Source organism: Ptychodera flava, chromosome 11 (assembly GCF_041260155.1).
Source record: "Ptychodera flava strain L36383 chromosome 11, AS_Pfla_20210202, whole genome shotgun sequence".
Classification (NCBI taxonomy): Eukaryota; Metazoa; Hemichordata; class Enteropneusta; family Ptychoderidae; genus Ptychodera; species Ptychodera flava.
In genome coordinates this window covers 21,382,584-21,396,698 of record NC_091938.1, presented here as the reverse complement: position 1 = coordinate 21,396,698, position 14,115 = coordinate 21,382,584, and the positions used below count along the sequence as shown (strand labels likewise).

Below are 14,115 nucleotides of genomic sequence, written 5' to 3'. Positions count from 1 at the left end.
ACACGCGCATCAATCAGATTCGCCAACCTCTAAAAGCTCGACAACGACTCAAACGTCTGCCACAAACACTGATGTTCTACCGAGTCAACGCCAAAAGAAGCCGTGCTCTTACGAAGCACGCTCGTACACGGCAACACATCCAAAAGGTTCAGGTTACAATGGTCGTGCAATTCGTTTGAATGTATTACATGGTGGACACGTTGCCCTAATATGTAGGACTGGTTACCAAATAGAAAGGAACCCTTCAACTTGCGATGATGGACATTGGTTTCCTTCCCCGCCACTATGCAGAGGTAAGCAGAGCTTTCGTCGTTATAGCTCAACAACTTCGGTGCTATTTGCCTTTCAAGGTTTTCACATTTTTCGCACAATGAGGAAATATGAACCAACAAACGAACAACAGTTCTATAATCAGAATTGGTATCTATTTCTAATCATGCTTTTAACAGCATGAGACACTGCTATGCATTAATAATGCTGGCAGTGTGTATATTGATAATTTTTGTATATATATCGTTCTAAACGGTTTTTTATAATCATGAGTAATTTCCTTGTGTGATTCAAATTGAATATGTGAAACGTAATTAGCCATGTTCACGTGTGTATCCATTTGGAACAGCAAATATTCCCTAAACACTGACACATGTCTGGCTTTTTTAATTTTAAGGGTAAATTTTGTATTGATTCTTTAGCGCAAAACTGCCAATAATGAATCGAGATAAGCTGTAAATGTTATCGAGAAATGGACAATTAAAATAACAGCTTTGCATCTCGCTTGAATCAAATATGACCTAAAACGGCCTCATTATTCATTAACTTGTGTTTCAGATAACGCAAGTCATTCGTGCACCTACGAAAATTTATAATGCAATCGGTGTCACATGATGATACGTCAGATTCAACAAAAGTAAACACCAAATAGTCCTAACAAGGTCAGAAATACTGAACCAAATTGATATTATACTTAAGGCGACCATAATTTCGTACCATTGTCGATCTTAAATGATTTCAGATCATTATGGCTATATTTCAGATGTAAACGAATGTGAAACAAAACCGCCAGAGACTATCTGTGGTCGCAACGCATTTTGTGTCAATACAATAGGCAGTTTCAAGTGTCTATGTAAGACTGGGTTTGTACGAGCGAGCGATTTCAGTTTCTGCGTTGCAAGTCCACCGACAACAGGGAGGTTGGAAAAACCGAGACATGAAGGTAATGTAGAGAACCTCTTGTTTTAGAAGGCGGCACGTGTATTGATGATGTCAGTGTTTACAGGTTACTGTTTATGCGAAAGAAGAGTTCATACATGTATCTGGAGGATGTTTGGGACAGAAAAATTTGCGATTATTATTTCTTTACCAATGAAGTTAATATAAAACAGGAAAAATTACCACTTAGATGTGGAATTCCTCCATCTTTAAGAGCCACTCAACATAATGAAGGTAAAACGTGTGATGTTTGCTTCCGAATATCGTGTATTTACATAGAATGCATGACCGTTAGCATCGTCTCCCATTGGGGAATAGCCAGTGACACGTAGTCAATATAGAGAAAAGCAGAAAATATTGGAAGACCATAGAACGGGTAACTTGCTGTTAAGGCGGGTCCGCATCTTCACTGGTCCGAATTAAATGAAAAGAGCCAACATGGCTTTCACGATTGAACCCGGAAAAGCGAACTATTCAATTTCCACTCAAAGCAACGAATCAAAAATCAAACTAGAGGAGGGCCCTTCCCTATCTGCCAAGCCCCACACCCCGATTGATTGCTTTTTTGTCACTTGTTTCAATGTATTCCGCCCATACGTTTCCGCTAGAAAAGTTTTGTTTTCTATCCCTTTTAATAACCGAGAAGGTTGTATCACGTTATTGCTCCTATTCAAGTGTTTCAAAATCAATTTTACACTGACTTTCCTATTCAAAATCAGTTTGATTCTTTAAAGAAACAGAATATTGACTCTCAGTCTTCAAATATAACACACGTTTAATTTCCATGACTATATTACATATTCTGAATTTTTCGCTCGCATTCGAAGCGTGCATTATATGCGTATACTCAGGCTTAGAAGGGGCAACACCTTGAGGTTCAAACAAAAAACCGGCAGTTACATTTGAAGACTAGGCGTCAATACTCTGTATCTTTATCCTGGTGGTTACTTCCCGTCGGCAGAGAGTAAAGCGTAAATGAACAAAATAAAATTTGCTTGTACAAGGCCATGTCATCCTAGCTAAGAATCTTGATCCATAAAAGAGACGAAATTAAATCATCGAAGTCCTAGGCATATTTCTTTCAAATTGTTCGCGGTGAAATGTAAATTTTAAAAGTCGTCGATTGTATGTTAGATTAATTTGTATTCGTTCCTCTTGGTGAGTGTTTGCATGGAGGACGGCCGTGACCCGACCCTGTTAAATATTGACGAGTAATTTCAGTTGCGTAGTGAGAATAATAACACACGCTTATGTTTTATGAGCTGTGTAATGGTTAATAATTTGATGGGCGCGACTTGTTGGACAAGGCTATATCAACGCGTCTTTGCCATTTCCAAAATTAAAATTATCCAACGTTAAATATTGTCCTCTGTTAAAGCGGAGGATATTGTTTTACATACCAAAGTTGCTAAGTTCTCACCGCTACCACCATGATGATCATGGATGCTAGGGTTTATGGTTGAATAATTATATGAGAAGTTTGTCTCATTTGTTCAGATGAATGAAATTAATGGACATTATTTTTAAAACCATATGCTTTGAATTAAGCAACTTTATACCACGACAATTAAGCTGGATAAACATTGGAAAATGCAGTGAAATGCAAAACTTACAGTTAATATTGTGGAAATGTTTAATGCATCGGCTAAAATTCTGTTTCAATCCCTTGGGCCTCTTATTAGCCAGTATTTTCATCTCGTAATGAAATAGTTCTGCGTCGCCCTTTAAATCGTCATGAAGAGTGTCCCTTAGGAATTAAACAAATAGTATATCTTGTTCTTTCTCAGTTGTTAAACTCATTAACCCGCCAAGATGATTGATTGTCCCTGATACGAAATATTCTCCCCTCACGTCGTCACGCGTTTGAAGAAGCATTCACTTTAGGATGGCTTTTCGAAATTTCTTGCATTGGTGCATAATCAAAATGTATAGGGGATTAAAACCGCCATGTGATCTTGTTGCTATTTTATTGCAGGCAAATTTTGTAAGTCGAAGCACGATGCCATTTTGGGTATCGAATGGAAAGCAACCCCTGCAAACCAATACACCGATTGGCTACAATGTCAAAATGCTGACGGTAAGCTTATCACAATTCTCAGTGAATTATAATAGGCTTCGCCGTTAAATTATATTCAGCCTAATATGTACTTACATTGACTATTGACTTGAAGCGAGACTTCTGTCTATACAATGACATATTGCAATATAACAACAGCAGCAAATATGAGTGGAATCCCCTGAATATTCTCGGTAATAGCAGCATGATATGAACACAAGGCTTCCGTACGGTCTGCGACAAGCATGATAAATTTTCTAAATATTGTAACATATTGTTTTTATTGGAAGCATTTTAATGATATGATGTAGAATGAAACTCACCCTTAGACATGGAGTTAAAATTGATACATGTAATTTGAAATGAATCGCTTTAGGAATAATGAGACGCTATTGTGATGAGCATGGTGCCTGGGCCGAGACGGACACAACATACTGTGTGGGCGAAGAGATGTCAGAATTGCAGAAGTCTTTGAATGTGAGTAGTCAACCAATTATAAACTCGGATACATAAGACGATGCTTAGAAGGAAATGTCTTTTCGACGACGAACCTTTGAGTAGAATTCCATTTGTGCGCACATGCCATTTACGCTTAAACTGGCAAACGTAGTCCATGCATACAGTTTGTGTGTTATATTTGCATCGGAATCATCCACAATGAATATAAATTACACTGAGGTCACCCTTTCCGGTTACTAATTACCAAGTTTTTTTATGAAGTACTAAAAGCTAAGTGTAGTCTGTATAAGTTTCTTAGACACGTACCCCTGTAATGCATTATGGACAATATGCATATTAATGAGAAGGTTGCTCTCGTGGGAGTTATTAAGGTAGAATTCTGCTAGGGGACAGATATTCGGACTCCCAAATTTTTACAATTTTTTCTGGTCGAACACTTATGGGGATTCGTTTCAAAACTCTTGGAGTAAGAAAAACTTTCACAGTCTTAATTTTCCGAAAATCGATAATTTTAATTTTCACCGAAGAGTAAATTTATTGGTTAACTTCGGATAATTTGTTTCTGTTGTTCCAAACCCCTGATTTTTATAATTGATTTGAAAAGAGTACTGTTCAACGTTTCATTGAGGAAAGTTTGAGCAAAAGTTTAAGTCTTTCACTTTCGAGGTGCGTATCACATTGACATGAACATTCACTCGGGTTTCGTATATTTTGGATGGTTTCCGTAAAGTATGTCGCCTTCTGATACTCAAATCTGATCTTTTTGATAAAAAGCACTAATCTTATGCCCGAAATACTTGCTTAGTTACCGAGTCAAAATTGGTGTACCGGGACAACCGGACTTCTTGTACTTTTACCATGAAGGTGTCACCATCATAATTTCATTGCTTTTGTTTAACTATCACTATGTTTACGGATTTCCCATGGCAGATTTTCAGTGATGTTTGAAATGTATTGAAATGGATTTTTTCCCCTGCAAAACCATTGTGTAACCTTTCACAGATATTTACAAATATTACTTTACACAACATCGACTTTGGAAGTGAAACGAATCCACTTTGCCCTTGTTCCAGGAAAGCACCCTGAATGATACTGCCAAGTCTACTGACGTCTTGGAGCAGTTAAGCGATACACTCCAAAGAGGTGAGACGCTAACCGGCGGCGACGTCTTGTTGGCCAGAGATATATTAGCCACCATTGCCCGTAACAAATACTTTAACAGGGATGGCAGTATCATACACGAACTTCTACCGCTGATTAAGGTATTGATTGTATAATGTCTATAATCAGATGTTAGCACCCATGCATAAAATGTTCTGCCCTGTACCTTTGTAATTTGAACTCAGTACTTGGCTAGCTTCCATACTGCGAGGGGGCTACATCTATCAGATTGATCTGGTCCCCTGACTCATTCCTACCGCTGGCTGCGCTGCTAACGAAAAGAGGGTCAGGTATGGGCTATTGTAAGCATGGCTATTATTGGTCGATAGTTCGTCCAGTGATTCCGTTGTATTTATTTGTTGTAGCTACGTTCGAATTAGATTTTGTATGCCCATGGAGTCATTTTACCTCCGCAGTTTCCCGAAGCAAGCATCCTATTTCGACGTTGAATGAAAAACGAAAAATAATTTATTTTTGAGTCATTGCCGTACATACAAAATTTCACCATGGTCACCAGGGCACGTCTGAAAAAAGTCATAGAAGATAATCGTCATTTCACCACTAAATACTATCACAGAAGAACAGAATCGAAGACTTAAAAGTTGAGCTCTACAAACAACCTCAACGTTCTATGTTTCGTCATCTAATTTCTAATGTCGACATCTAATTTCCCAGCTTGCCTATGAACATATGTTCTGATCATATGGTCTTGTCAGGTGACTCTTCTCATTAATATTCAGTCAAAATTCTGACTGTAACATTAGCCCGTACCTGGCCCTATTTTCGTGAGCACCACAGCCAGTGGTAGAAATGGGGCAGGGGACCAAATTCAACTACTATCACACCGAGAGAATCATTGAAGTACACTGACCTAGAGGGCGTATATTCTTGCTCGACACCACTTCATTTCAAATATTCAACACTTAAGTGATTGATCTTTGGCAAAAAAATGATGCTCGACAAATCGATTTAAGATATGAAAATTACGCCAATTACGCCCGCCGGATATAAGGCCTGTAAAATATTAAAAACGTACGGGATACAAATGATATCTGACCAAGGCATCACATGTCAATAATTTTTGTCATGCTAAGGTTAGGCCTAATGTTTCATTTCTCTGCATTATAATTCTAGCAATTTCTTCTGGCCTGCAGCAACAGCCTTGATCTGAGGGTTGAAGAACAATGGGGGCAAACTTACAGGGTAGGTACTGAAATGTGTCCTCAAATTGCATCGGTTGCATTGACCAGCACAATACAACGTTACAAGCCTGCATGATCACTAGGCAGAATAAGTGATTATTCTGTCGTTCAAAAATGTCTTAGGGTCTGATATTCCAGTATAATTCACTTGAACATGTCTAACAGGTCTGACACATTTGTGAATATTATTATTCTGATGTTGTCATCTTGTTACACTAATGAAGTTTCGTGTAAGACTCTATACATGTATGATGTAAAAAAGTCGATTTTCGAGTGAAAAAATAGAGCCCTGTTTGAGCTTTCAGAATTAAAGGTTAAGCACGGAGAGTAAGTTCACCTTGTGAACATTAAATCATTTAACGCATTTCGATGAGTGCCATCAGATTATCAGAACACAGCAAAGTCGTTCATATTTTACCATGTTACAATTAATGTTTCTTTATATTCTCAAAATTATAAGAAAGTCGACCTACAAAGCAAATGTATTGTTGCCTTTTGGCCGCATTCTTTACCTCATGTCTTTAAAGCGGACACCACATACCGTGTATTTGCACGCACCATTAGTGGCGTACAATATTGATTTTCTATCAACACTTTGACGTTTCTTATGCAGAATATTGGTTCAGATGGTAGTGCTGTCTCGATATTATCCGCAATGGAAGACTTTGGTGCTACTGTGTATTTATACATGGTACAGACAGGAAAAGACCTCTTTCTGCAGAGCAAAAATATTGGTATGTGTTCAATGTTGTTAAGGATTCTTTCGGCAACAATAATCATTGAAAGCAATCGATGCGACAGAAGTGAATGGAAACACTGTATGAATAGTTCGAAACATGTTTTGCGATACTATTCGGATCATGGATGCTACTTGATTCCACAGAATTTCATTAGAGAGGCGTGCCGTGCGGCAAGAATACGTCAAAATATAGTGTGTCGGAGAGTTTGTCACTCCTTACGATGCCTGCCACCTTTTACCAAAACTTTGTACGAAAAGTGTGTACAGTATATTCACTTCAAGGTCTACGACAAGTTCAACGATAACGAAACCGCATTAACTGATCGACGCTTAAATATTTTCATCGATTTAGTATGTGTCACTGACATAGTGGAATAATATGTGAACACTGACAAGTAGTCCACTAAAATCATTGTATTCATTCGAGAAATGATACTTGAAAGTGTTAAAAATTTGTAGACAACGGCACAATATAACTGACACGGTTTTTGTATGTTATTTGATCCTAGATCTTCTTGGATATTTCGTCAACCGCGGGTCTGGCCTTGCAAAGAAAAGAAAGAAGCGGACTCTTGCAAGCAACGACACAGTGTCGACACACGAGAGCGTAACATTTTCCCGACAATTCCTCGATCAATTTCAAGCAACTGAAACTGGTAAGGGCTCCATCGGGGAGAAACGTTACCTTATCGTACCCAGTAGAAAATGCAGTGTACTCATATGCCAAGGTTTGAATTCTAAGCAGGCTTGCTGTGAGAAGAATGACATTCCCAGCCCCTTAGATATAACGCGCGCCGACACGGACAAGCACATGATTCAATTTTGAAAAACACATTTGTTTAACTTTCCTACTGAGAGAGTCTGGTAATTGAAAAACAAAATATCAGCCTTGATGCGATGCTTTTCACATTTCAGACTCGGACTTGCCGGTTGCCCTTGTCATGTCTGTTTACCGGACAACAGGGAATATGCTACCCGCCGATATCAAACAAACTCCAGCGAAACGGGCGTGGGTGAAAAGTGTTACCACGACTAGGATTGTAAAGAAAGTAAATACAGTTGCTCTGGCGGTGTCAGCTCATCCTAAACTGGAAAATGCTTTATACAACCTAACAGACATGGCTGTCATCCGACTATATGAGATACAGGTGACTATGTTTACACTGCGTAACATCTAATTATCGTTAGATTGAATCTTTGTTTTTATCCTTTACTTTGATAGCTCTTGCTAATAAAAGTTAGTATACACCTCGAAACTTTGCTCAAACTTTCCGGGACACAATGAAACTTTCAACCATTCTTAAAACAATCAAGAATAAACAAATTACCCGACATCTACCCATATTTGAAATTCTAAAAGCCCGCAATTCCTGTGTTAACTCTATGGGAGAAATACAATTTTCGATTTTCGAAAAACTAAGACGGTGAATGTTCTTACTTTGAGAACTTCAAAATGAGCATCTACAAGTGGTAGACCAGAAAAAATAGAAAAATTTGAGAGTACAAACATCTGTTCAGAATAAATGAAGGGTAACCTAACGATGTTCGTTGATAAAAAGTGTATCAATATCAAAATACGTCGGGAAGCAGATAAAAGTTTTCTTCATGTCCATTTCAAAGAAACTAAAAATACAAATTATCAATTGATCTTTAGTTACCTGTAAACAAATGATTCATCCGACAGAAAGTAAGTTTTGCATACCTAAAGATTGCTGTTTGATATTTTTACAGGAAGGGTACAACCCACGTTGTTCCTTTGCAGACATGGGCCAACACACTGGGTAAGTATGCAAACTTATTTCAAAACTCATTTACTTTTTTAATCAGCGATAATAATTTAAACGGATAGCTATAACCACTGTTTATTCTGCGATCAAAAGTCACTGTTTGCTTGATAATTTTCCACTTTTCTCCAGAATATGGGATGTTTCTGTGTGTCGACTTCTGCGACAAGGGTTTGATAAGTTCGGTGAATATGTAGAGTGTGTTTGTGATCAAGTTGGAACGTTTTGTGCCATTATGAGCTTGGGAGAGCAGCCTAAGGTGAGTTTAAACTATATCTTCAAAGAACTCAATATTGGTCATCAATCTGATGTTACAAAGTTAAACCCATTATTGAAAATCAAATTTACTTTAAACAGACCATTGGATAACCCAGGGTAAATTAGTTACAAATCTTGATCTACTTTTAAAGAACTTGAATTATATTACGACTAAAATCACTTCGTGCTTTAACGAGTGTGCGAAGTTTACAACAATAGATCAAAAGTCGTGAATTTGACAGAAAAGATCGGACATTAACAGACATGTCAGGCTCAACATGTGACGCAATTTTTTATTTTATTTTATTATCGCTTTAGCCATTCTTGGAATCAGCTAACAAACCTTTTATGGCGGTGTACAGTGGTATTTCGGCGTTACTGATATTGACGGCTCTTTTTATGATTTCCTTTTCAAGGTAGGTATTATAATTTCATCAATTTACATCCGTTATTGAACTTGGTATTGCTGCTGCTCTGCAAGCTAAACCAATTTTTCAAATCCTGCAGCTTTTGAAGTAAGAGGGAAGCCATGCTCCTGTGATAGTTTGGAAAATAAAAAAAAAAACGCTATACGTTTACTGTTTTGCTACTCCAAGGTTATTGAAGTCCAACACTATTCAACCATTTTCTGGTACTGTTTATTTACCGTTAAGTTTTCGTTTGCGATATTGCTTGCCCATTTACAATTCAACAATACATTGTTATTATGGTCTTCGATCACTTCTCGGTAACAGATTGTCACAGATTCCAACATCTCACTTTTCACATTTTCTGCTTTTCTATTCTTCTCATATCATAATGGTGTAATCCTAAACATTATCAACTAGCATTGCCATTTGCCCATTATTGTCTTCTACTCCCAATTACTGAGACTTACCTACGTCCATTGGTTTTTTCGTCATGCAGATTACCATCGGATCGATACTTTGTGCTTGGTCAAGCAATATTGTCCCTTTCGTCCTTCCCAATCATTATCTGCACCGCGTCAGCTCTTGAATCCATGGACAGCGAACAACCGGTATGTTAGAACTTCGTTGCGAAAACCCATTCCACACCTGTGTGGCCAGGCTTAAGCACTGTTCACTTATACAAAATGACTGCACCATATGGCTGTTAAAACCAAGACTATTTTGCACCGGCAGATTGACACCACCAGTTTCTATTAATCGTTGCTCCATATTTTTTGTTCTTGGCAGAATGTTTGCCAAGTCTTGGCCGTGGCGATGAACTATTCATTGTTCAGCAGTTGTTGTTGGATTATGAACATGAGCATCCAACAGTTACGGCGTTTAATGTTCATAGATCGTGTGATTCTTGCCAGGTATGTGAACTGAAACAGTCAGTTTTCAATGTTGGATTATTATCATTAATGGTTTCATTTGTACTGATGCTGGTACTTTCTCGTAGGAACCAATCTGAAATAATGTGCCAATTGCCGAAATTTTGATCTCTTTACAAACAGCATATGTATTTATCCATACTTGTTAATATTTTGCTAGGATATTGTATGTGCTGAATGGATGGTTGCTACCATTAGTTGCTGTCGTCTCTCTGTATGTTAATCGCCTGCCGGATTATGAAAACATTGTCAGGTATGCCAAAGGTTTGATCAATAATGACATGTCCGTTTTAGTATTCGTTTCTGTAGATGCTTATAGTGTGCAATGCGCACGGCCTTTATGTCATATTAACAAAGAATGGAAGAATGTTATTAGTATCGAAACATGCCTCCTTCTAATGATGTAGTTCTGCCTACGTATTCTACAAAAATATATGATTAGTTAGATACCGCTATTTGTTGACCCTGGAACAGAAGTAATCTGTAATCTGTAAACTGTAATCTTTTGGACTTTCCCTCCTGTTTTCAGCTGCTGGCTTGACGCATCGACGTATGCCCTGTCAATTTCAATAGCAGTTGAAGTATTGATAATGATGGTGGGTACTTACGTGTAGATTTGCGACTGAGACATTTGGCGTCATTGACTGAGGATCAAAATACAACCAGAACGGATAAACCTGTGATCATAGGAAATGGAGAAAATTCACACGTTTTTATAATCACTAAAATCGATGCAATAATATCAGAAACACCTTTCACAATACATTACCACAATAAGTCTGCTCTGCTTCCTCCCTTTATCATAGGGCGTTGCCGTAGTTGTTTAAATTGGTGTGATATATTGAAAACTATTATCGCCTTTTCCCCCTTCTGAATTGAAAGAAACCCAATATAGCAGAAACTCATGATTATTGTACGACATCATGGTTCAAACTTTAAATACAGAGTAATTGTTGACCTGATTTATACTCTCAAAAATCAAGGTATTTGCTATATTTTATCACATCAGTTTCACATACGATTTGCTTCCACATTATTGTTAGCCGATAACGGTTTCCTTAATGTTTCCGTATTGTAAAATGATCATTCGGGGCTTTCTGCAATTTCAGATTACATTAGTGATCATTTGCTACGCTTACTACATCTTCACAAAGTATGGACAAAAATGTGGTCAGGACGAAAGTGAGAGGTTGTGGTAAGTGTATCAGCATATTACATTCATTCATAGGTCTTTATGAACGCTTTACGACAAACTGGTATACAATGGCCGAACACTCGCTCTGCTCAGTATGCAAATAAAACTATTTCACATCCATACATCCATCTATCTAACTACCCTCTCACCAGTCCAGCAATCAATCAATCAGTGCATCGACCAACATATCTACTCATCCATCCATCCACCCGTCCAGCTAACCATCAATCCATCAATCAACCAATCATACAAGCTATCTACCAATGGATGCATGCATGCATGCATTCATCAATACATACGTACATAGATTGCACACAGCTGTAACGTCACCTCTCAGAAGCATCACTTTGTGTATTGAGCATTCATTTTAAATTGCTTGAAATCTTTCAGATTACTTAATTTCAAGTCTGGTCTCGTGTGTATGTTTTACTCTCGCAGGGAAGATGTGTTTTCTGTTATGCTTCTATATGGTACGATTCTCTTCGTTCGTGTCACTGGCTATTCAACGACCCTTGCCAAGTCTCTGGACAGCAGCTACTTTTTCACGTTGATGATATTTTTTGAGGTGAGTAAAAGGTTAAATCTTAATTAAACAAGTAAAATATCTGACGTGATGTTTCTGAAATTTTATAATTTTCAATAAGGGTTTATGTTTTGCTTTGTATGGAAACCTATGGAGGGCACACACACTCTTTGTTTCATTTTCCTCATATCCATATATTTAAACCGTCGATTAGAAACTCCATATTTTCAAATTATGGCACTCTTTTATAAGTATGGATTTAGATTGCATTTCATTACCCTATCGAAGTGCTTATGAATCTCCGGCATGTGCATGAATTAAAAGTTCATTAAATTGTCTTTCAGGGATCGGTCATTTTCCTCAGGTTTTTCGCAACTAATCGCGAGGTAAGGAAAGAAAGTGTAGCATCCTGTACGAATTGCTTCTACCTGCAAAATTGGCATTCAGAAGGATTTTTTTTTCCTATCGAACTGATAGAATGCGACGCTTTATGAGGTATTCAGCTTATAGATATGTGGCTCAAAGCCCAGATGACGTTCCTCTGCCGAATCCCACCGCATTGGTTTTTAACTATTTGGTGAGGTATCTAGCATGGTATTTGTTACTCGAATGTATGACATTGGCCTAGGTCAAACTTTATTGTCGTATTGGCCTCTGCACTTGTTAGTGTTCATTGATACGGCCCCTCTCTCGCACAGTATCTAAGGTTAATCAAACATGGTAATTTCATCGATAGCTAGACAAGACCTATGAAGCTCTAACTTTCAAATACGGCTAGTTTTCAATCGGATTCGAACCCACAACATACGGCATCAGTCGCCTAGCTGAGAGGCCACAAACAAAGACAAACTTTAATTTAACACATACAATTCATAAATACAGGTACTTACATATTAATGAAGTTAAGTGTAGCTTTAAGCGCCCAGTTTATGGAATCAATGGTGTTTAAACTTATGTTGTAGGTTTTGGTTGCCCTGAGAATTCGCATATGTGGTGACGAAGATGAACGTGACGCTCTAGCAGAAGTTCAAATCAACGAAACAGAGATTCTGACAAAGCGGAGAGAGGTCTTAAAGCAGACAAGAATACGTGAACGAGAGATCAGCAAACGACAACAGGAGAAGGAAGAAAAGTCAAAGAAAATTCAGCATCTGTTCCAAGCTGTGAGTGGCTTCATAATGTATCGCCATTATTTCAGTAAACAATGGTACAGGGGTACTTTGAGAAAACTGTGCACACTATGGAAATTCATGTCTGCGTATTATTTCCTGTTTTCATGAAGGAGTCAGAAAGTCGAGAAATTCGCATGTTTGTACAGCACGAAAGATGCTAGCAGTAGTAAGTTTTTGTTCCCTTCTGTGACAAATAGAATTTTTACACCCATTTTATTCATTTATCTAAAGGAAGTGAAGGAAAAATTAACCATCCATGTAACTAAAGTATGACCCTGACCTATATATGAACTCACGCGCGACAGCTGGCGCAGCAGTGCATTGTCCTGAACTAAGCGGGGAAATTCCCTGCTGAGTCAGGTCCTGGACTTGCGCAATACAGTAGCTATGACTCACAGGGTAATCCACTATCAGTACATCTGTCGGATCATTTGTTAGATAGATTCCGACTGTGCTGCAGCTCTGTACAGCTCCTTAAGGGGTTCCAGTGCTGATTTTTGTCTTCTGGATGTAAGTATATACTCGTTTTCTAGTTGTGTGAATTTACTACGGCCTATCGGAGCGAGATTTTCACCTATTTTATTCCCTCCAATACAGTAACCGTTCCGATCTTGAACACTGTTGCGCAATACCCCTACGGAACGTTTTCAGGCAGGAACTTTCCAGTAGCGACTTTCGCAATACCGCTTTCGCAATACCGGACTTCAGTTGCTTAGCAACTTGTCACGTGGTTTCAGAGGTCTGAAACTCTACAGTTTTCAGAAAAATTTTCTGTGGATTTTTTTCTGAACGACTCTAGTTAACTTGTTCACCCGATAGATAAAATTTTAGAATTTTCCTCCGAACTTAAAATATGTCTGAAGACCATTACTTCAAACAATATGAGACGTTTTAGATAAATGGTACTGATATCTAAAGTGTAAGTAGTTGTATCTTTTTTAACAAATGAAATGTTGCCGGAACTACTTTCTTCCGGAGTACGAGTAAAAATATCTAAATCTTTTTTATCTTTATCAAT

The 14,115-nt window shown here is 38.0% G+C and overlaps 1 protein-coding gene across 1 annotated transcript; it reads left to right on the top strand.

Annotated features, from left to right (window-relative positions):
• The first annotated feature begins 3,164 nt into the window (after positions 1 to 3,164).
• On the top strand, positions 3,165 to 11,994 carry LOC139144410 (latrophilin-like protein LAT-2). The gene is made up of 16 exons (XM_070715112.1): positions 3,165 to 3,286; positions 3,642 to 3,742; positions 4,798 to 4,986; positions 6,020 to 6,088; positions 6,701 to 6,821; positions 7,336 to 7,482; positions 7,742 to 7,974; positions 8,558 to 8,607; positions 8,743 to 8,869; positions 9,187 to 9,284; positions 9,775 to 9,886; positions 10,065 to 10,189; positions 10,368 to 10,460; positions 10,737 to 10,803; positions 11,317 to 11,402; positions 11,841 to 11,994. The coding sequence occupies exons 2-16, from the start codon at positions 3,647 to 3,649 to the stop codon at positions 11,992 to 11,994; spliced, it is 1,767 nt and encodes a 588-aa protein (XP_070571213.1). The 5' UTR covers positions 3,165 to 3,286; positions 3,642 to 3,646.
• Positions 11,995 to 14,115: the final 2,121 nt, after the last annotated feature.

Excerpts from the sequence above, each read along its gene's own strand:
- LOC139144410 (XM_070715112.1), top strand. The coding sequence starts at position 3,647 with ATGAGACGCTATTGTGATGAGCATGGTGCCTGGGCCGAGACGGACACA. Across the intron at positions 9,887-10,064 it reads CCATGGACAGCGAACAACCG|AATGTTTGCCAAGTCTTGGC; the intron begins GTATGTTAGAAC and ends TGTTCTTGGCAG. Across the intron at positions 10,190-10,367 it reads GATCGTGTGATTCTTGCCAG|GATATTGTATGTGCTGAATG; the intron begins GTATGTGAACTG and ends ATATTTTGCTAG.